This window comes from Egretta garzetta, unplaced genomic scaffold (assembly GCF_000687185.1).
Source record: "Egretta garzetta isolate BGI_Z169 unplaced genomic scaffold, ASM68718v1 scaffold321, whole genome shotgun sequence".
NCBI lineage: Eukaryota > Metazoa > Chordata > Aves > Pelecaniformes > Ardeidae > Egretta > Egretta garzetta.
The window spans coordinates 1,987,384-2,008,531 of NW_009258756.1; the positions used below are offsets into that span (position 1 = coordinate 1,987,384).

Below are 21,148 nucleotides of genomic sequence, written 5' to 3' on the forward strand. Positions count from 1 at the left end.
GCCCGGCGTGGGGGAGCCACCCCGGTACCTCCTGGCAGTAGCCGGAGCTCTCGGGCCGTCCCCGCCGCGAGGTGCCCGGCCACTTGCGGCTCCCCGGCGGTAACACGCGTGGCCCTTCCCGTGGTAGGGAGGGCTAAGGCAGCACTGCGGGTTTGCCCTCAGAAATCGGGGAGCGGTGATGCGGGGGTCACGCTTTGGGGTAGCAGGGGTGAGGCTTGGAGATGGGTGCTAAGGTTTGAATGCCGAAATGCTGGGGGGGCATCATGTGAAAGGGCGAGTTTCCGTGGGCTCCTCTCTCCTCCCTGGCCCTTCGCTGGCCGGAGGTCCCCGTGGGGATGGGGCCCAGCCTCCTCCAGGGACCACTGTACACCCCACGCCTGTGCCTCTGCCGGGGCCGCTTGCTGGGAAGGAGGCGCAAGCTTGTGTCAACTCCCTTCTCAAGAGGAGGGCTGTAACAGAGGGGCCGTGGAGGCAGAAAGCGCCGCTGGCCAGGAGAGAGGGTGCGGGATGTGCCCAGGAGCAGGGCAGAGCTGGCCACCAGGCATGGCTGACGCCGCTTAGTTCAGAGTCGAGGTTTGGTTCTGTTGCAGATGTGTTAGCTGACAGTAGTGCAAATGCTTCCCGTCCTCCCGTGGGAAACCTTTAATTGCTTTAGCTTCTGGAAGGAAAACAGGCTTGTTAAGGTGGGCTGATGCTCATGTTGCTTAAACTGGGTTGCCTACGGTTTCGCTGACAATTTAAGGAGCTCCATCGGAGCTTCCCAGTCTGTCACAAGTTTCCTAGTGCAGAGTCTTTATGGTAGTTAGGGTGGGAAACATCAGGGGAAAATTGCTTTGTGTAGGTAAAGTATCTTGAAGGGTGGTGGTTGTCTTTCTTGCATTCTGATGGGCTTAAATTGTAATGGCAGAGGTGGTGGTTGCAGGCAGTAAGAGAGGGGAGGGCAGAGATGAGAGTGAATGGTTGGAAACCGCAGATAGTCTTCTAGGGCACTTTCGGAATGAAAATGGTTGTAGAACTCCTAGTTCTCAGTTTAGCTTAGTTTTTTGATGTAGATGCCAATCATGTGCCAGATATGTGTCTGGCTGTTCATTTTAGCTTTTTCTCTTTGCTTTTCAGGAAAAAGGAGAAAGTAAATTTTAAGCTATTTTTCTCTTGAGGAGTCTTGTACAAGAAGAAAAAGGTTGTGTTGCAGACATCCAGAGAATTATCCCTTCCAGGAAAGCTTAGGTTGAGTTTTAGGAACTTGATTTGTTTTTTAATTGTAGAAGCTGAATTTTATAAGAACCTACAGTTTGGACTAGCCTTCCTTGTTCAGATATCAGTATGTCCTTTAGAAATGTGTAGTGTGAAGCCAGACTCCTTAGTCCTATTGGGGTTTTTTGTTGCCTCTGCGCTGTGAGAATAGCCTTCACTTTCTCTTGCTGCATCACTTAGGGCGTTGCTATCTCTCTTCTGCTTGTTTAATGACTCAGCTTGTCTTCTACCCAAGATGTCATGTGCCTGGATGGCTTTCTTAAAAAGCTAAAACTGTCGCAACACTAATGGGTGCTCTATGTGCTTGTTGTAATAGCTACTTTGTACTTTTGACTTGGATGTGTAGGCTGGAAGGGCTAGGGGGAAGGTGGAACTGAAAATGATGTTAAAGGTGATTGAATCACAGGCTGAGCTAAGAGCGTAGTGCGTTTCAACATCACCTCTCTACACTGCCAAGCCACCTCTTTCGTTCACGAACAAGTCTTGATTACCCGATGGACTCACAAGAACTTGTTATATTCTTTTGGTGGAACTGTAGGAGCACTGGATGGAAGACTCAGATGAAATAACAAGCAGGTTTGGGGTTTAGGTGAGGGTTTTTAATGAGTTGGTTTGTGTGGTTGTTTGTTTTTTCTTTCCCCTAACCAGTCTTATGTGGGCCATTTCTATTAGTCCTTTATTGAAAACACTGAAGTCTGGATGCTTGTACAAACCATCCAAAACAAGCTGGACTGGTAGCTGAAGTCCCGCAGAGAGTAGCTGCTAGCTTGGAAAAAGAGATCATTCCCTGGTATACCCTTCCAGCTGCCAAAAGACTGTGGTTTAGGGGTTTCTTGGTGAGGGATTCTACTCACATTACTTGCTAAAACCAGCCACTGATGGGTCTGTTTCCCCACAGGCACCTTCCAACTCATGATTTTTGCCTTTTGAATTATGTGTTTTGAACCTGTTTGTACTTTCAGCTTTCCTTATGTCCTATTGCAGTGAGATCCACAATTTAATAATACTTCCCCTCCCTGCAATGCAATTCATGTCTAAAACCATACAATGCTCCCTTGTTCTCTTACTGTGTAGCCGTTATTTCCTTATACACTATTCTTCTTATCTTCATCAGCATCAGTAGCCACTACAAGCCAGTTTGTTACTGACTAGCACAATACGTTTGGCTTTATAAAATCTTGCCTGCTTCAGTAATGTCGTCTTGTCTGGTACAAACATGTGTTGTGTCAGTCTCCTGTAAATGCGCATTTCAACATAAGCCGTCTTATTTGTAGCTAAGCCATTAGCAGACTGCACCCCTCAAGTGCTGTTATAACTAACATACGTGTGCGTGGATTTTTGTAGAGTGTTTGTCCAGTTTCCTACTCTGTGTAACTTAGGACAGTAAGCTATAGAAATAATATATGGGACTGCTATACCAGGTGTGGTGGTGGGGAGGGCACTACCTGCACATTTCATGTTCTGTGGAGGGTTAAAATCTTCTTCGCTGTGACTGCAGGCTGGTTTTGTTTTTTCTTTTTATTTTTTTCTTTTTTCTTACACTAATTATAAAATAATTAGGAATGAAAAGTTTTGCTGACTTTAAGTACAAACAGTTTGTATTTGCGGCATTAGAGTGTAAAAGGAGCACGTTTAGGTGAGGATTTCCATTTTATCCCCACCATTTGACAGTGAACTGTTTTGCCCTACTGCAAGCTGACTTCTCTGAAGTAGCTACAGTTACTTCATTAGGTTTTAGAATCATAGAATCATTTAGGTTGGAAAAGACCTTTAAGATCATCAAGTCTCCAACCGTTCTCCTAACCCAGCCATCCCACCACTAAACCATGTCCCTAAGCACCTCATCTACCTGTCTTTTAAATACCTCCAGGGATGGGGACTTGACTACTTCCCTGGGAAGCCCATTCCAGTGCCTGACAACCCTTTCTGTGAAGAAATTTTTCCTAATGTCTAATCTAAACCTGCCCTGGCGCAACTTTCAGACCATTTCTTTTTGCGCATGAATGTCTTGTTACCCCTTCCCATTCTGGGGAAAACTGACGTGTTAATTTTTTCCTTGCATCAACACTAGGAAGAAAACTGGCTAAACATAATTCTCTATCTTAATAAAAAGGAGAAAGGAAACTAATCCTGCTGCTTTCATGGTTGCTCATGGAGGGGTCTAGCTTCTGTAATGCTTTGAGCTCAGCCACGTGTCTCTAAAATACCATGGGAAGCTAGAATTTTAGCACAGAAGTTCACACTAACAGTAATTATTACTTTGTATTGAATGCATATCTATTTTTAAAAAAACCTTGTAGCAGTTATACCAGGATCTAAGCAAAGAGCCCCCCCCAATTGATCAGAGCAGATTACATCCAGTGATACAGATTTGTCCTGCTCTCAGCTTCTTAGGTTCCATCATGTCTTACTTATTTGGGGTTTTTTTAATGCCTTTGTTTCTCTTGTTTATAATTTCCTGCAGGTTACTGGGAATAGAGGAATACAGGAAGAGAAAACCATGGATTATGGATTTGCAGTTTGGACAGTGATGGCGAAAGGAAGCAGGGGCTCAAGGGTTCTCATGCAGAGAGCAGAGCTAGGGAGGGAAGGGAGACTTGTGATGTCTGGCTCTGTAGATTTGCTTAAAAAATGGTGTGGTGCATTTAGGAAAGGGTGCTATACGTTGCTGAAACATGCTATTTAGAACGCCATGCGTCTAGGGAAATCAAAAAGCAGGGGAGGGCCTAGGTGGCTCCAGCTAGCTCTACTGTTAACTGCTTGGAGGGAGAGGAACATTGGTGAGGTACTGTCTCTCCTACTCTCAAATTCTCTTTTTAAAAACCTCTTTTAAAAAAACACCACCAACAACAACCAAAAAAAGCCACACAAGAAAACCCCAACAAACCCCCAAACCTCATCTGGAAAACTAAAAGAGGCATCGTCCTGAGTTTTTCCTGTCAGAGGGAGAAAGGAAGGGAAGATATTTACAGGTATGGAATTCGGTAAATAGCAGGGGCACAACTGAGCTTTGTGGGAGAGAAAATAAAGGAGTAGAAAAGAGGGGGAACTGGAACAGCTGGTATGAACTGGGGGCATGAAGGAAGAAGCATTAAGCCCCTCACCTGGTAGAGGAGAGATGGGAAGCACTGAGTGGGGCAGGGAATCCAGCCCATACCCATGAGTGAAGAATGGAACACTCAGTAGTGAATGGGAGAAAGATGCGTTCGGCATAAAGGATGACAGCGAAGGTTCAGGAACCCCAGCGCAGAAAGTTGGGAGCTCTTTCAGAGAGAGCTTGTTGAGGAGAGGAGGATGCTGAAGGAATGAATGCAAGGAGTCCCTGGTGTGTATGAAATGCACTTGGGCTATAGCATGATTTTTTTCAATTTTTTTTTCCCATCCCTGCACTGTGCCCCTGCTGTAATGCAGGTTTAAACAGCCCTTTCCCTTCTCCTGCTATTAGTACAATTGTACATAGTGCTTTGGGCAAAACGGAAGTGAGGGAAATGATCCATATTTGGGGAGAAGAGGGAGAAGTCCGGTAAAAATGTCTTTCTCTATTCTGGATCTGTTCCAGAGAGGCGCTGTGTAAGGCAAAATTAGTTGCTGTGTTGTTGGATTGAGGAAGCGAGATTATGACTAAACGCGATAAGTAATTAAGGGGGGCTGAGTCTTTAAATGTTGCATAAGCTTGGGCTGTTGAACTCTTCAGGCTTGAGAGCTTTGCTTTGAAATAAGTGGTAAAGGATCTTCTTGGCACATCAAGTCTTCTGCAGCCGTCCATGCTCTTCTGTGGTGCGAAATCACAGGAGCAGAAGAATGAGGACTGCTGTTCAACCTGCTTTTTCCTGAAGGAGAGGCATGCCACACGTACCCGTCAAACGCTATATGCGCATTGCTCTGCTTTGACACCCTCTGGTTCAGTAGATGACCAGACCTGCTGTACTAAATCAAGATTCTGGGGCTATATCATCTTTCAGACATCCTTTTTAATTGAAGTGGAGAAGCCTTCTTTCCCCCTGCCCCGGGTTTGTGTTCTGCTCTAGTTCCATGAGAATAGCATCTAGCTCTGGCCAAATAATATATTTGCTTGGACAGGATATAACTTTGGGCAGAGTTAATAAACACCTCATCAGTGAAAAGCTGATGATTATTGGGAGCCTCCTGACCTTTCTAGTGAGTCTGTCAGCCATGTCAGCATTCTCAAATGCTCCCACTTCTTTAATTTGCAAACTACTTGGGTCCAGCGTGGGAAACCGGCAGGGGACATCCCTGGATGAAGAGCCAGGAATGTGAGAAGGCGGAGGAGATGGCAGCTGTAGCTGTATTGAGAGGGCGGATAGCAGAGAGAATCTGTGGTTATTAGGAACTTCAGAAACCTCTGCTCACCTTTCATGATTTGGAACACTTGTGTTTTACCATTAGAGTGTTCATTTAATCTGCTAAATGCATGGTTGATCATGAGTGATCTTTGGTTGTTACCAGTTTGGGTTTGATTTGAACTGACAGCCTAGGGATGAAATGCTCCAGATAGATCGTGTTTCTAAGCCCTCTCGGACACCTGTTCCCCTGTTCTTACTAGGATCTTCTTCCCTTCTCCGCAACTGCAGGGATACAGATGCATCCGCTGCAGGTGTTAACGGATACAGATATCCTTACTGGGAAGAGGATGAAGACTTCTCCCCCTCTTTCCAGATTGTCAGTGAGCAGAGCATTCTAGTTTTGGAGTCTGAGGGGATCGTTGCTTTGATTTGTCCCAGCACAAGCCGATGCAAACAGACTTGGATCCGCAGTCTTAATCGTTATACCTGTACAATAACTTGAAACTCAAGCCATTGCTTTGTCAAAAAGACCTGGTAAGAGAGGTTGAGTTGAAGCGGATTGATTTATTTATTTTTACGTTTAATGTGTTAAACTTGCTTCGAGGTAAGGTAAATGCGGACAATGTTACCTTGAAAAAGAATTCTTGCCTCATGTTCTGTGGGTTATGGAAACTTTCATAAACTGACTGCAGAAACCAGCATGCAAGCCGCCTGTTTTGGTTAGAATTGAGGCTGTAAATCATGGCACTAGCATCTCAAAAGGCTATGGTAATATGGCACAGAGCACTATGGCTAATGATAAAAAAAAAGTGCCATAGCAGGTTTCTGTTCCTGACTGGTGTTTCAATTATGGAAATGATCCAGCTAAGTAAGAAACTGCCCACGCTCTGGCATTTGACTTAATTGGTGATGTGCCCCATGCTGGGGAGGGTGTGGGGCGGTGAGGTGTGTGTGTGTGAATGCAGAGTGGGTAAGGAATTTAGCTTGCATATGTAGCACTGGATACTTTTGTCCATGATATGGAAAACCTGATGACTTTAAAGCAAACTAAAGTCTATTTCAGTTATAGGTAGATGGTTGCAAAAGGAGGGGAGCCTAATGCAACCAAAACCAGTGGGGTCCTGAACAGAATTGCCAGGTGTGGCCTGGCTTACTTGCTAAAATCCAGGGATTAGCATGACAAGTTTCAGTAGATCTCATGCTATCCTTTCATAACTAGTAGAAGTATGTCACAGGAAGGATGCCTGATAAAACACTGCAAATTACCTTTGTGGCATTTTACAGTAATATAGGTGATAAAATTGGAGATGTCTTCAAAATATTACTTTAAAGGGCTGCAGTGAAACTGGTGGTTTCTCCCGGCCTTTCTGCTCATGGTGCTTCATTCATAGGTCTCTGTAAAGGAGCCGCCTTGTTTGAGAGTATCTGTTACTTTCCATACCACAAAGTTATTCTGAAAAAGTCAGTATAGCTACTGTAGTAGCTTTAATATGTGGATTGTGTCACAAGTAAAATGATCCTAGCTTCAACAGGGTCCTAACTGTGCTTTTATCTCCTGAAATACCTGAGCAATGGCTGAGAGCCCTCTATTTTAGAAAGGTGGAGAGCAAGAACAGGGGCTGACACGTAGCCACTGCCTCCCTGCAGAACAAGTCTGACCAAGTGAGCTTGTGCCAGAAGAAGCCCCCTAGGTTTCTCTTCCTGCACGTGGCTCTTGGTCATCCATGACCCAGGGCAGCAGTAGGCTCCTCCTGTTGTCCACAGACAACAGAGGAGAGAAACTTTTTCCAAAGATGACTAAGAACTCGGTCCCTGGTTTAACCCTATGCCCCAACAGAAAATTCCTTTGTTTAACTGGACTAACAAGGGAGAAGAAACCTAAATAACTCAACTAATTCCATTGGTAAACATCAAACATATTGCTGTAATCACTTGACCTAGATTTCTATGGAGTGCTTTTTGTGGGCGTTATCAGATACCAGCATGTTAAATGTCCACTGAAAAGAGAATATCTGCTCATCCTCTTTCACCTGCTTAAGGCTTCCAACATCATCTGTGATGACAATTTTTCTTCGTTTCCTTGGATTAAGGGAAAAGATGGCCTCACCAGTTCTGAAGAACTTTCTAAATCTTCTGGATTTCTATGTACTTACAAATCCAGACTTCTCACCTATAGCTGGAGTCTCTCATTCCTTGGCTGTCTTTTGCTTCAGAGCTGGGCGAAGCAGCCAACCATTTGACTTCAAATGGTAGAACGTTTTATTAATGAACTTATCCAAATATTGTGTAGCAGGAAAATCATAAATTTGCTGACAAAATTGTCTCCATATTAAAAGCACAAAACTAAGAGATAACATAGTGTATCAGCCAGCCTCGAATACATGAGGAAGTCTTAAATAACAGCAAAAAAGCTGTTCAGAACTGAAGTTCCCTTAAGCATGCTGGTTCTTGGGAAGGATATGTTTTGCGATCAGTCTAACTGGAGGCATAACTGTTTTCCTAGCTCAAGTCAGTGAATGTAACGATGATGAGAAAACAGAATGTCTGGAGGAGCAACTCGCCTCATCTGCATGCTTATGGCTGCCTTCTCCTGTCCTTGCCTTATGAACTGATTGGCAAGTGTCATTTTTTCCTTTTTCCCCAGCAGTGACACTGGGTTTACGTGAGTGTGGACAAATCTCAGGTCACTGAGATTTCACCCGTTGCCTAAATCTGCTTAATAGCCTTTACTGGACTTAGGTAATACATGTAATCATGTTGGTCTATCTGCGCTGCAGGAGAGGAGTTGCAGAGGTGTAGAGCTGCAGCAGCTGTCCCTTACCTGGGACAGTGGGAAAGGATTTAGCTTTGTGGCTGCCTGTGGCCGTTTGCTTGTTTAACCTGCAAGTTGCGCTTCCAGCATTCGCACCGAGCTTTGGCTCTCTTTTTGTGAACAGTGCTTCTGCGTGTTTACCGATGGAGACTACTTGAGGCAAAAGTGTTACCTGTACTTCGTTCAAAAGGTGTTAGAAATACTTTTTAGTAAAAACTAATTCTTAGACAAGCAAAGACATACTGACTGTGCGTATGAAAATAATGCTTTTGAGAGGTACTACGGTAGCACAGTTCCCTTGAACCTACGAGGGGTGTTGATGTAACTAACTCACAGCTTGTTTTGAAACTGATACTTTATGTTAAGTAGATAGTTGCTCGTTCATTTTTAGTGAGTGACTTGATTTCCTCAAACCTCTGTCCAAAATGCCTTTGTAGTCAATTTTTGTATGTTGGAAAAAAATCTTTTTCCCTAAAAGCTAAAGTTTTTATTCAGTAAACTGTAATGGGTTTTTATATCTAGATGTTGTAAATCTGAGCAAATCATCTAAGTGTCTGTCGCATAAACTGCTGAGAACTTTAGTAAGTGCCTTGCTACTATTTTCTCTTTTAAAGATTAATTTTATTTTCATAACATTTTTCAGCACAAAGAATGTAGTTATAGAATTACTGTGGTTTTAAGGTGGAAAAATAAGTCAGTTGATGCAGAAGAGAGGTTAAAGTTTGTTTGGGTTCTTTTAAATAAATAGAAGGACCTGTGTTTTACTGGTGTATCCAGAGTAGCTCATTATAGTAGTTACTACAGTTCACGTAGGATGTTCTGTTAACTCAGTAACAAATAGCACAACGTAGTATGGTTTTGCGCTGAACAGTATTTTACCTTTAATGAAATAGTTTATCAGCTAAGAAATTGGCAACTGCCTGGTGACCTTTTATGTGAATCTCTTTCAGGCACCTTTTTGGGCATACATCCTGGGTGCATTAGGACTTTTTATCTACCAGTCTCTGGATGCCATTGATGGGAAGCAAGCCAGAAGAACAAACAGTAGTTCTCCTCTAGGAGAACTCTTTGATCATGGTTGCGACTCGATTTCCACAGGTAGCCTTAACCTACATTTACCCATCCTAGTTTTGAAAAAGTTACCTGTTTTCAAGAGGAGCTGATGAATCACAGATTTGTTGAAGTTGGAGAAGGACCTCTGGAGATCATCTAGTGCAACGCCCCGCCCAGGGCAGGATCAGCCTGTTCCCTTCTTTTAGGGTAACTTCACCAACTCCTGGTCAGTGCAGCCAAGGCTGCCCCTGCCCTTTAGATCCCTGACCGGTATCAGGGAGGGTATGTCAGAAGCACCTTTGGCAGATGTTGGGTACTGTGCATTCTGCTCTCACTGGACGTCTTCACACACAGTGCCCTTTGAACGAGCTAGGTGGTGAACAAAGAATAATTCTGTAGGAGCATCCTTAGAGATTCTGTATTGTACGTAGCCTGTGTTTTCCAGTAAGGTACAGGTGATGCCTAAAAAAGGATTTTAAGGACCTAAAAGACAGATGCTGGCATGCGAAACTGAGGATTCTGCTTTAGGAGTGAGATGCCAAAATATCAGTTTCGTAAGAGGGCATCCAGCCTGGCCCTTAGGAGAAGGATAATTTATATTCCTTAGACGAATGAGTTTTAAAATAAGTTGGAGTCCTTTAAAAGTAAGCCTTGCTCAGTTTTACTTCCCATCACTTAGCTGCCATTGGTGGCAGTGCCTGTACTTCTATAAAAGCTTAATGGCTGAAACATTTGTCCTGGGATTTGGTGCATTCTTTACACCTCGCTTCCCAGAGGAGTGCCACTACCAGTCTCTCTGAGCTGGGCCCTTGAGGTGAAGCTGTCAGTGTCGCAAAGGACACGAGATGACAAGGCCAGAAGAAGGGAGGGTGACCACTGTAGGCTAGAAGGCGGGGCCCTTGCCTGGGAGAAAAGGAATCCTGTGTTTTGGTCTCTTCTGCCAGGACTGTCCCTGAGGTTAGCTACTCGGTAAAGTATCAGTCAAATCATTACTTTGTTGCAGTGATTGTAAAATGCCTTTTGATTTTTTTTTTTTTTTTTAATTGCTCTTAACTGCAAGCAAAGAGCGTATATGACTAACATGTTCATTTCTGCTTTTCAGTTTTTGTTGTCCTTGGATCCTGCATAGCAGTCCGACTAGGAACAAATCCTGACTGGTTGTTTTTCTGTTGTTTTGTGGGACTGTTCATGTTCTATTCTGCTCACTGGCAGACATATGTATCAGGCATACTAAGGTTTGGAAAGTAAGTAGGCATCTTTAGAAGTACATGTGGTTTAATGTTTGAGACTGCTAGCTACTTGATTTCCATTTCTCCTTGTTTTTTTCCGCTGCTCTCTCTTCCTCTCACCTTCTTCCTGTCTCCCTTCCACCCTGGCAGACTTGTGTTTTACCTGGCAAGAACTTTAAAGCTCTGCATAATACTGAGCAGAGGACTTGTTCTTTTAGAAGCCAATTTTAGCTATATATGCTCTGTTTGCCTGTGTTTGGCGCTTGTGTCTGCGGATGTGTTCTCAGAACCCATACAGGCACCATGTGGGCTCAGGCCAAAGAGGTCTTGCCTGCAGTGTGAACAAGGGCTCGGTGTGGGAGTAGGGACAGAGCAAGTGTCTACAGTACCTCCTTCTGTAACCTCCCAAGACACAGAACAGTTTCAGCCCAGGGGACTCTGGACCACTTGAGTTTTTAGAGGAACTCCCATGCTAATGGGTTTCTCTTCCATAGACACTTTCAGTCTTCCTTCGAACAAACTCTCTGCATCCATTGCATCCTTTGTCAAGGAGTTCCACAGAGCTATGTCGGTGCTTGAAGAATTGCCCCGGGTTTATCTGGAGGCTTTGCTTTTAATTTGGCTCATACTGGTTTTGATGTCCTTTAGGTTTTGTGTTATGTCACAGTTCTAGTGATTGCTGTGATGCTGTTCTTGACTTGGTAGAAACTGCCTCTGGTCTCACTACAGTGTGGGAGGAGGAGTCATGATATTCATGTAGAAGAAAACAATTTCAATTTAACTCCTAATAACGTGGGGATTGCTGCACCCTCCCACAGCTGTGGTGGTGCCTAGCCATGGCCTTCTGCTGTTTTTTAAAGAGTGAGCTGCACTTCAGTAATGATTTCGGAGAAGAGGAAAAGATCAGAGACTTCCGTAGCAGCAAAGTGGAAAGATGTGATAGATGAAGGCTGTCCTTCTGATAATCCTAGTCAAATGTTAATTCACCTGTTTATAGTCCTGCTTAGACCCGCAAAAAGCGCCTTAGCAAATCCGAGCGTCACAGGGCAGGCAGGCTAGTGACCAGCTATCCTTGTGTACTGTTCCCTGTCTGTATCAAAAGAAAGCTGTCCCTGTGGTAATGCCAAAGCTGTCCCTGTGGTAATGCCAAGAGCTCCTTTCATTCGCTGATAATGCATTTTACCACACAAACTGTCACTCTCCTACCTGCCTACCCATCCTACTTTTTTTTTAAAGGCCACCTTGTGCTGTAAACAAAAATAGACGCTTTAGAGTGATGGCTGCAATAGGATAATTGCCATATGTGACAGCGGGCTACAGTGAGGGGACATGGACTATGCCACGAGCTCTGGGATTTTGTGGAAGTGATTGCTTTTCTGTGCCTTTCGCTCTTGCATAAAATGTGAATAAAAACTTCGTTAAAAACTTTACGGCTTCTACATAAACATAGTGATAGTGGATAGTACAAGCAATTCAGAATGGCCTGGTGTTCCGTGCTTACTGTTTGAAGTTAAATAGACACAACTTTTCTCCAAGGCAATTTATTTCTGTTTAGTGGGAACAGGACAGAGTTGTTTCAAGGCACACAATTTTATTTCTCTTAAGCATGGAGGTGAGAGACTAAATGAAGGCAATAGTGTGTTGCTTTAAGTATGATAATACTTAATAGCGTGGACAGAAGCTTTCACTGGTGCGGTTCCTGAATGAGTGGCACTTGATTTTAGAAGTCAAATGGCAGATGAGAGAGTCCTAGCGCTGATGGCCAGGAAGGATCAGAGAAGCTGGGTACTGTGCCACTGTCAGGTTATGTAGAATACCGCACAGTGTCTGGTTAAAATCTTTGGACTCTGATTTGGGCTGTGTTGCAACCAACTGTATGAGCCTCTGTAAAATGAAGTACTAAACTTTGGCACGTATAATGACTTGACTTCAAGTTCGAGCCTCCTCCCCCTGCCAACAGCAGCACGTGCAGTACAGCTTAGAAATCGAGGGTGTAATAGCACCAGGGTGCAAGCTCTGAACACGTGCACTTGCATGTAGATGCTTTTGCATGACGTAACCATCAAGTTCAGTGTGCAGCTACAGCAACGTGAGGGCAGGTGCATCCCTGGTAGAGAGGGAAAAGCCCGCTGCCAGCAGCACTGTCCTCTTTCCCCCCTGCGCAGGCTCTGTCACTTGACTTCAAGCCAATTCATGAAACGGGCAGAAGATTGAAAACCTACACGAGGCTAGCAAGCTGAACTGGCTCACCTTACAGTCATACGAGCACAACAGCTAGGACAAGCGAGGGAGCGCAGCGGCGTAGGAAGGAGAGGACCACACATTCCAGTGGCTTTGGACGGTGACGAGCACCTCAGCATATCGTCTGGTTGCAGCTTAAACTTTGGCTCTTCTAAGACTAAGAGTCTGAAGCTTGTGATGAAACTCAGCGTATTTTATCACTATCTTTCTGAGGAAAGAAGAGAGTTTAATGTTACTGTGATTATCAAGATCAGTGTTTGCCATTAGCCAAGAGTTGATTCCCATCTCCCTTTAAAAATAGTTTCCTGTGCAAACAGTTCACGTGCTAAGCAAGTTGTGATACGTGTTGACTTTGGTTGTAATACCTTGAAAGAGCAGATTTATTCTAACTGCTTAAGCAAGTGTTGTGTTTTAAACATCCATTCTCACTGTTTGCTGGTAATTTCAGTACAAAGATCAGATACCTGCCTCAAAACCTTCGGCAGCATAAACAGTACCTTAGATGTACCCTTATTTATTTTATGTAGTTATTTTAAAGCTTTATTGAAAATACATGTTCTTTCTCTTGAGCTTCCTCTTAACTTTTACAGAGTTAGAGTTCAGGGTCAAATACAGAGTCTAGACTTCAGGGAGCATGCAAGGTTTATATATTCAGGTCTTCTCAAAACACTTCATCAATCAAATACAGAAAGAAGGAGTTTGGCTATCTTGTCTAAGAAGATAAAAGGCAGAATACAGAGTCTAGACTTCAGGGAGCATGCAAGGCCACCTATTTTAAAAATGTTTTTATGGAAAAAAGCAAGATATCAATTATATGTCCTCTGAAACAGGGCAGGTGCTGAGCTATCCACCGACTCAGTCCTCAAAATACTGCCCTTATGTTTTCCAGGCTCTATCTGTCAAGTTTTTGTGATATGATGGCTTAAAGAAATCCCTTCTGTCCCAGCCTGCACAGTCCATACATTTATATGATATGCTTTTAATAGAATTGATTTCATTTACTATGAGCCTGCCTTAAACTTTAATTTGATGCTTGCGCAGCAACAGCTCTGTAAAGTTATACAGAATTCTCAAACAGGTAACAGTGTATTCATTAAAGATTTTCCCCCTTACAATTACGTGTAGCTTGCTGTAGGTAAGGAGTATAGGTTTAATTTTAAATCTTAACCAAAGACGTGTGCCTCCATACAGAGTGTCTTTCTCAGTCAAGGAAAATCATATTGTATGTACGTTGATGTAATTTGAAGTGCTTTTAAAGAGATAATTTAAAGTCACTGTTTCTCTATTCCCCCTTTGCCTGTCTTACACTTACAGCAAAAAGACCTTTTTTATTAATTGAATCTCCCTTTTTTTCTTTCATAGAGTTGACGTAACTGAAGTTCAAATAGCCATAACAGTGCTGCTCTTGATATCTGCCTACGCTGGCACAGCGATATGGGACTATAGGGTAAGCATATGAAGTATTCCCAGTTCCTGTTGAGTGTTTGGTTCCTGTTAACCGTTCGCAGTTCCCATGGTGTTTGAAGCTTATCTCGTGCAAGTACCATCAACGCCCGCTAGTTGTCTAATGTTCTGTCTTAGCTTATTGTACAAACGTAGGTTATTTTTATGTTGTAGTTAACTTAGATACAACGGTGTCACTTGCTATGCACAAATTTAGAGCTACATAGAGGAAAAAAGACCCCATCTGCCACATACGAACTTCTGATCTGGAATTAATACTCTGCAGATACTTAAGCTTTAATGCATAGTTTTTGTTCTAGTTTTATTTCTTTTGTATGTTCTATTCTAGAACGTACATTTCTGTCCAGTTAAATGATTTACAGGATGTTTTATGTTAAAATTTAAAGATTAAATGCTTAAACCTAACAAAACCATGGGATGAAGTTAGGGGGGTTTCGGTTAAGTAATCCATATTTACTTGCCAATGGAGATGTACTGATTTTTAACAGCTATGTCAGAGCTGACATAAATGTAAATATCTACATTTAAAGAAGTGTTTTCTGTCCAAAAGCATTTCCCTGTCTCTGGATTTTATTCTGATCTTTAAAGATGCACTGTAGTGGAGGGGATCAGAAGTATATTAGACCAGCACCTTTCTCCTTTCTGGGTCTTTACTCAGAAATTTACAGTTCTGCATGGTTACAGTGTGTGGAAGAGCTGGGACCATTCCATGCTATTAATAACCAATGCAAATTAATCTGAATATAAAACACCAAGTAATTCAAATTAATCCACAAGTTTACTCAGCAATTAAGAAATATTTAGCTAAATTTTGTCTCCTTTCCCCTTCCTGCAATATGCTTTTGTTCGATTTGCAAACAGCTTATTTTCATGCTGGAAAATGAAGTAGGTGCATGAGACTCTAATTGTGATTCATTTTTCTTCAGTATTAAAATCCGTGGTAGTTATGCTGTATCTCAAAACAAGCCATCTTCAAAAATATAGTCAGTGGTTTCAATTTATTACTACTTTTTTTTTTTTTTTTTTTAAATCCTCTGCTGCCTTTGGAAGCTTTCTTGAAACTGCAATTGATTCTGAAAGGTAACTGTTTCATTAAAATTTGTATCTGGAGACTACGCAAAGATACAGCATACACATAGCACGTACCAAACCACAGGGCGGGCAGATGGTGTTTGTTTCCTGTGGCTCAGTATTGTGTTACCCAGTGACATAGAAGGAACTGCCCTTCTCCCCCCTCCCATGCCTTGGTGATGCAGTAGTCTGTGTCAAGTTTTTGCTTATGTAGTGAAACTATTTGAAGAACACCATAAGGACAAACGCGATAAGATTTAGCTGAATTTCAAGACCAGAACTTAAGTACTCAAAAGTCGAGTTTAAACGTTAGGAAAGAAATTTGTCATCTCCTTAGTAAGGAAACGAACTCCAAACACTGACCTCCTGAGCCTGTTCCTGGGAAAGCGAGATTTCAAATAAAACAATTGTTTAATAGGTATCGGTAACTTTTTAAATCACTTTTTAAAAAGGTGTTACCCTTCACTTTTAATATCTTTCTCTTGTTTTTCCTGCTAAGGTCCCTTTGGTGGGCTTGGAACTGAAGTTCTTTGCTGTTTTTGGCATACTGTGTGGAACAGCACTTTCTTTTTTCAATTACTTCCGTGTCATCTTTGGTGGAGGGGTTGGAAAGAATGGATCTACAATAGCAGTAAGTCGCTTCAAAAATCTGCATGAGGTTTGAATAATTTATGCCCACAATTTATGCATTTCGGATGATTATAAGGGTTTTATCTGTTTAAGCATTTAAGCAGAGAAGCATATGAGTGTTGGATGGCTAAAGCAAAGACTTCTTTATCTACCTTCTGTCTACCTGCTACTGGATTTCTTCTATCGCAGGAACCAGCAATGAATTTTCTTACAGAACTGATTAGGGGTCACTGCAGAGGACACTAATAGCATTGCCATACTGCTAAAGGACTTCCCCTGAGTTTTGACAACTCTGGTTTTGTGTCCCGGGATCTGCAATACATATACTGTCTGGACCTTATGGTGTGACTGAAGCCAAAGAAAAATTTTCTGTCCATTTGTATTTCAGGGAACGAGTGTTCTCTCACCCGGCCTGCACATTGGCCTACTTATCACACTGGCCATCGTGATCTATAAAAAGTCTACAACTCGGCTGTTTGAAAAACATTCTTGCCTGTATGTCTTGACATTTGGATTCGTGAATGCTAAAATCTCACAGAAGTTGGTGGTAAGGAATCTTCTTTCAGTCCTAAACCTCCTAAAACTAAACTGGCTCTTGGCTTAACGCTTGCTGGATCAGTGGGCACTGCAAGTTTTCCCATTCTGCTCTGCCACTGTATTACCGGTTTCGCTATGACCAAGATACCAAATGGGACTCGGGTTCCTACAGAGGGGTTATATGTGACACCAATGCAAACACATACTTATTGTTGAATGTATGGGTTAGAACTTTCAGTTTTGTTTCACTTTCTCCTAGAAATATACTGTCTGTCTGTAACACCATAACTGTGGTCCCTCAAGCCTTACTAACAGTGCTGTGACTTCTGATTGGAGGGCCACAAAAATGATCCGGGGGCTGGAGCACCTCTCCTATGAGGACAGGCTGAGGGAGTTGGGCTTGTTCAGCATGGAGAAGAGAAGGCTGCGGGGAGACCTGATTGCGGCCTTTCAGTACCTAAAGGGGGCCTATAGGAAAGATGGGGAAAATCTTTTTAGTAGGGCCAGCAGTGACAAGACAAGGGGTAATGGTTTTAAACTAAACCAGGGTAGGTTTAGACTAGATATAAGGAAGAAATTCTTTACAATGAGGGTGGTGAAACACTGGAACAGGTTGCCCAGAGAGGTAGTGGAGGCCCCATCCCTGGAAACATTCAAGGCCAGGTTGGACGGGGCTCTGAGCAACCTGATCTGGTTAGCGGTGTCCCTGTTCCTGCAGGGGGGTTGGACTGGATGACCTCTAGGGGTCCCTTCCAACCCAAAACGTTCTATGATTCTGTGATTCTGTGATTTAATTATCTGAAATAGGAGTTTACTTTAATCATTAAAACAAAGAGAAAAACTTTTCTATCTTTCTCTCTTTTGTAATTAAAGACCTCATCAATGGATTAAAAAAAAGGTCTGCCTTACTACATATTTGCTAACAGTAGCAATCCAGCCAGCTGATTTTCCCCCCCCCAGCACGACATTTTTCAAACACTAGAAAACAGGTATTCTGCAGGCTTTCTTGCTAAACAGGAGTTCACCTCGTGAGCTCCTCGTTTGGCTCAAGAGAGAGAACACTGATAAGAAGACACAGCCTTAAGACTGAACTTGAGGCAGCTCTTGTATTCTGTCAGACACCTTGGCTCCTTTGCCTTGCTCGTGCAGAGGCCCCCTGGGTCCTCATGACCAGCAGTCACTGCTGTACGTATGTCAGCTTGCTCCTCAGCAAACCGTGTTTCCCTCGACTCTTTATCTGTGGCTTTGAGGATAGTCTGCTCCAGAGGCCAATCTGTAAAGGTGGGGGGGGAAAGGGTTTCCTGGCTCTCACAGTTTCCTGATGCTGTTTGAGGAGGCCCTTCCCCATTTCTTACGGCAAACTTGGCACCTCGACTACTGTCCTTCTGCCAGTTTTGAGCTTCCTGGTATGGACTCTTCTTACGCCCTTTATTAGGTCTCCAACTTCTTACAAAAAACTCTTCTTCTGCCTCTCAGTTAAAGGTGAACTTAAGTTGTCTCTAAGAATGCTAAATATGGAAGGATCAAGGTGTGTGTGTGTGTGTAATAGATTCCCTCCCTCTGCCCCCAGTAATCTTCTCCTCTTGGTCATTCTGTAAAGCGTCTCTGTGCATACATCGCGCTCTCTACTAAACAGCAAACACAAGTCTCGTCACCTAAGCAAAAGCCTAGTTTCTAGTTAGCTTTTAGCTAAGTAAAGCCAAAATTTTCAAGTTAGACTTGAAAGCAACATTTCAAGTGAGTAAGTGTTCATTTTCGGTAATGGACTTGTGCAGTCTTACCCTTCAGCTACAGCACTGAAAAAATACGGAGTGGGGAACCCCTGCAAACAGCTAAAATGCACTGGGGTGGATGTCACTTCCAGAAGAACGTTGAGGGACGTGTGCGCATTTCTTATGCAATAAAGCCAACAAATACCAGCTGATAACTGGGATAGCTGTTACCGCTGATTGAAGTGCTATATATATATATATATAACTGGAAAGAGGTGACTTGGTCCTTGGGAAAGAAGCTGTCAGGGAGCAGCCGGCCCTGAAGCATTTGCAAAGCCCTCGGCCTGCCTGCTGATCGCTTCTGACGAGCTGTGGACAGGAGGCTGTTGCTGGGCAGGGGCGTCGTGCTGGTTTTCTGGTAGTTGCGCTGAGCAGTGATGCGTTTGAGGTGATGCATTTTTGTTTGTGTCCTTATTTTTATATATTTTTTTTTTTTGTATTTGCAATAGGTGGCTCACATGACAAAAAGTGAAATCTGTCTTCAGGACACTGCGTTTATTGGGCCAGGACTTCTGTTTTTGGATCAGTACTTCAACAGTTTCGTTGATGAATATATCGTTCTGTGGATAGCATTGGTAAGATTTCGCTTCATACTTTTCATTTGGGGCACACTTAAAGGCACGGGTTGAGAGCTGTCCCTGTTGTTCTGCTCTGCCATTTCTGACTGGCTCAGATTTCATCTGTCACTGCAGGGGGGCGGCCAGGGCACCATGTAAACGTGTGTTTTGGGAGCTGATGGGCTGACTTCCCTTGGAAGGGGGGTCTGAAAGCAAACGTACAGAACTCTCTTGCAATTATGCTTTAGTTCAGGTGGTTTGTTTAAAGCTGCTCTGCAAACTGCAGGCTCACCCTGGTTTAGCAGACTTTGTAAGTGTTTGGTGCTGTTTGTTTTTTGGGTTTGGGGGTTTTGTGGGTTTTTTTTCTTCTCTAGACCACTCTGTATCTGTATGTTACAATGCATGTTAAACTTGTCACTTGGACAGATTCTGATTAAAGTATAGTTGAATTTGTAGTAGGGACAATTTAAAAAAATATGTTTAGTGGTGGTGGGCTTTTTGGTTTTGATTTTTTTTTTTTTTTTTTTTAGTTTTTAACCTGTTTTGTTCTCTTCTGTTCTCTCAAAGTTCATATCCTTGTTTGATATGCTGAGATATGCCGCTGGTGTATGCCTACAGATTGCTGCTCATCTTCATATACGTGTCTTCAGAATTTCATCTCATCAAGCTCCTGAACAGGTTCAAAACCATAATGACTGATTAAAATAGGTCCAGGACAAGAGGAGAAGCAGTTAGGGGGATGCTGAATGAAGGAGCCTCTCTTTTGGGGTTGCTTTTTTTTTTTTGTTGGGGGGGCGGGGGGGGAGAGGAAGATAGATTAAGCTTTTCAGGAAAATAGTTCTGTGAGAAAGATGACTCTATCCTAGATATTACCAGATGATAGAATTACTCAACACAAAGTCCTGCAGATTGTGTTGTGATCAATCCTTTTGAACCAGGATGCATTTCTCCCCGTGTTCTGGACACTGCAGCTGTTATTTCATGCCACGAGTACCGCGTTGTTTGAAACTCCTGCCATTTCCTGTTAGGCAACCTTAATTCTGACACTTCGGGTCTGGGGAATGTAGGCTGCAAACCAAGGTGCTGCCAACCAGAATTCAAAGAGGAATTTCACTTTTCCCTAGACCAAGTGACTAACCTTCTAGCGTTAGCGTCTAAAGTCTTCTTGGAACTGCTGGGAAGCGGCAGTCGGGTATCAGCGAATACAGTACTGCATTGTTAAGACTGGGAAAAGGAGGCATCCGTGAGGTAAAACTGCTCGTTAAGCTCTGTTCTGGTATTTCTAAAGAAGAGAAGCTACTGGATCAGTAGGATGAAGGGCGATTAGCTCAGGAAAATTCTCTTCTATTGCAAAATACTCCTATGAGTGCCTTTAGGATTCGTGCATTCTCTAGTACCTAAGTACATAACCTACCGTTACTAAATACAGTTGTAGCCTGCGTTTTCTTTCCAGGCCAGTTTCTGGTCTTGTGGTCGTAGTAAAGGTTGCCTCATAGCGCTCCGTCACTATCTAGGCTACAGGTGGTTGCGTACTTTGAGAACACTAACTCTACCGACCCTAACTTGTGTCTGTGAATCTACACAAGTGAATGACAAAGCTCTCTGACCTTAAACGACTGACTGACTGTGACCATGCAACCCACCCGTATGTCATTCCCTCCGAAGTATGTTTGCTGTTGCTGTGTTCGTCTACCTGATAATCCATCTAATTTGTCTTGTAGCTATCACTGTACTTTGTCCAAACAAAACTGTACGGAACTAAACCCTAATGTAGAGTAAAACTCTCCCAAAACAGACAGTCAGGCCCACTATCAGCCTTTCTCTTTCTTTAAGCGCAGACCCACTGGCTACCATCACGTGCCTAGCTGAAGGGCTGCCGTTGGCATTAGAGAAAGGCTGAGTGACAGTAGATTATTATCTGTACGAGCAAATCACGACTTGCACAGCAACCCTCTAAGCCTAAGCTCCTTTAAAGAGGTACTGTTTGAATATGGTTTTCGTAAAAAGCTGTTGAATGTAACTCTCCGTTACCACTTTCAGTTGCCGAAATGTAGCTGAGCTGTGAGTTCGTAAAGTCCTTCCTGAACTGCACAATAAAGAATGCTATGCTTTGTTTTAAAAGTATTGCCCCTGCAGCTCCCCAGCTGCACGTTAATTCAGAAAGACTTCTGAGGTGTTCAAGGACCTTTAAACATGGTGTATCATCTGCTAAATTTGGAGGGAA

At 43.1% G+C, this 21,148-nt stretch overlaps 1 protein-coding gene across 1 annotated transcript; it reads left to right on the top strand.

The window, feature by feature from the left end:
* The first annotated feature begins 247 nt into the window (after positions 1-247).
* Positions 248-19,671, top strand: CHPT1 (choline phosphotransferase 1). Its single transcript, XM_035888966.1, has 9 exons — positions 248-500; positions 5,819-5,934; positions 9,321-9,468; positions 10,526-10,667; positions 14,256-14,340; positions 15,928-16,059; positions 16,447-16,605; positions 18,817-18,942; positions 19,492-19,671. Exons 1-9 carry the CDS (start codon positions 248-250, stop codon positions 19,621-19,623), a joined length of 1,293 nt encoding a protein of 430 aa, XP_035744859.1. The 3' UTR covers positions 19,624-19,671.
* Positions 19,672-21,148: the final 1,477 nt, after the last annotated feature.

Coding starts and splice junctions, on each gene's coding strand:
- CHPT1 (XM_035888966.1), top strand. CDS start 248: ATGCTGGGGGGGCATCATGTGAAAGGGCGAGTTTCCGTGGGCTCCTCT. Junction 5,935..9,320: donor TCTCCCCCTCTTTCCAGATT/GTCAGTGAGCAG, acceptor AATCTCTTTCAG/GCACCTTTTTGGGCATACAT. Junction 10,668..14,255: donor GGCATACTAAGGTTTGGAAA/GTAAGTAGGCAT, acceptor TTTCTTTCATAG/AGTTGACGTAACTGAAGTTC.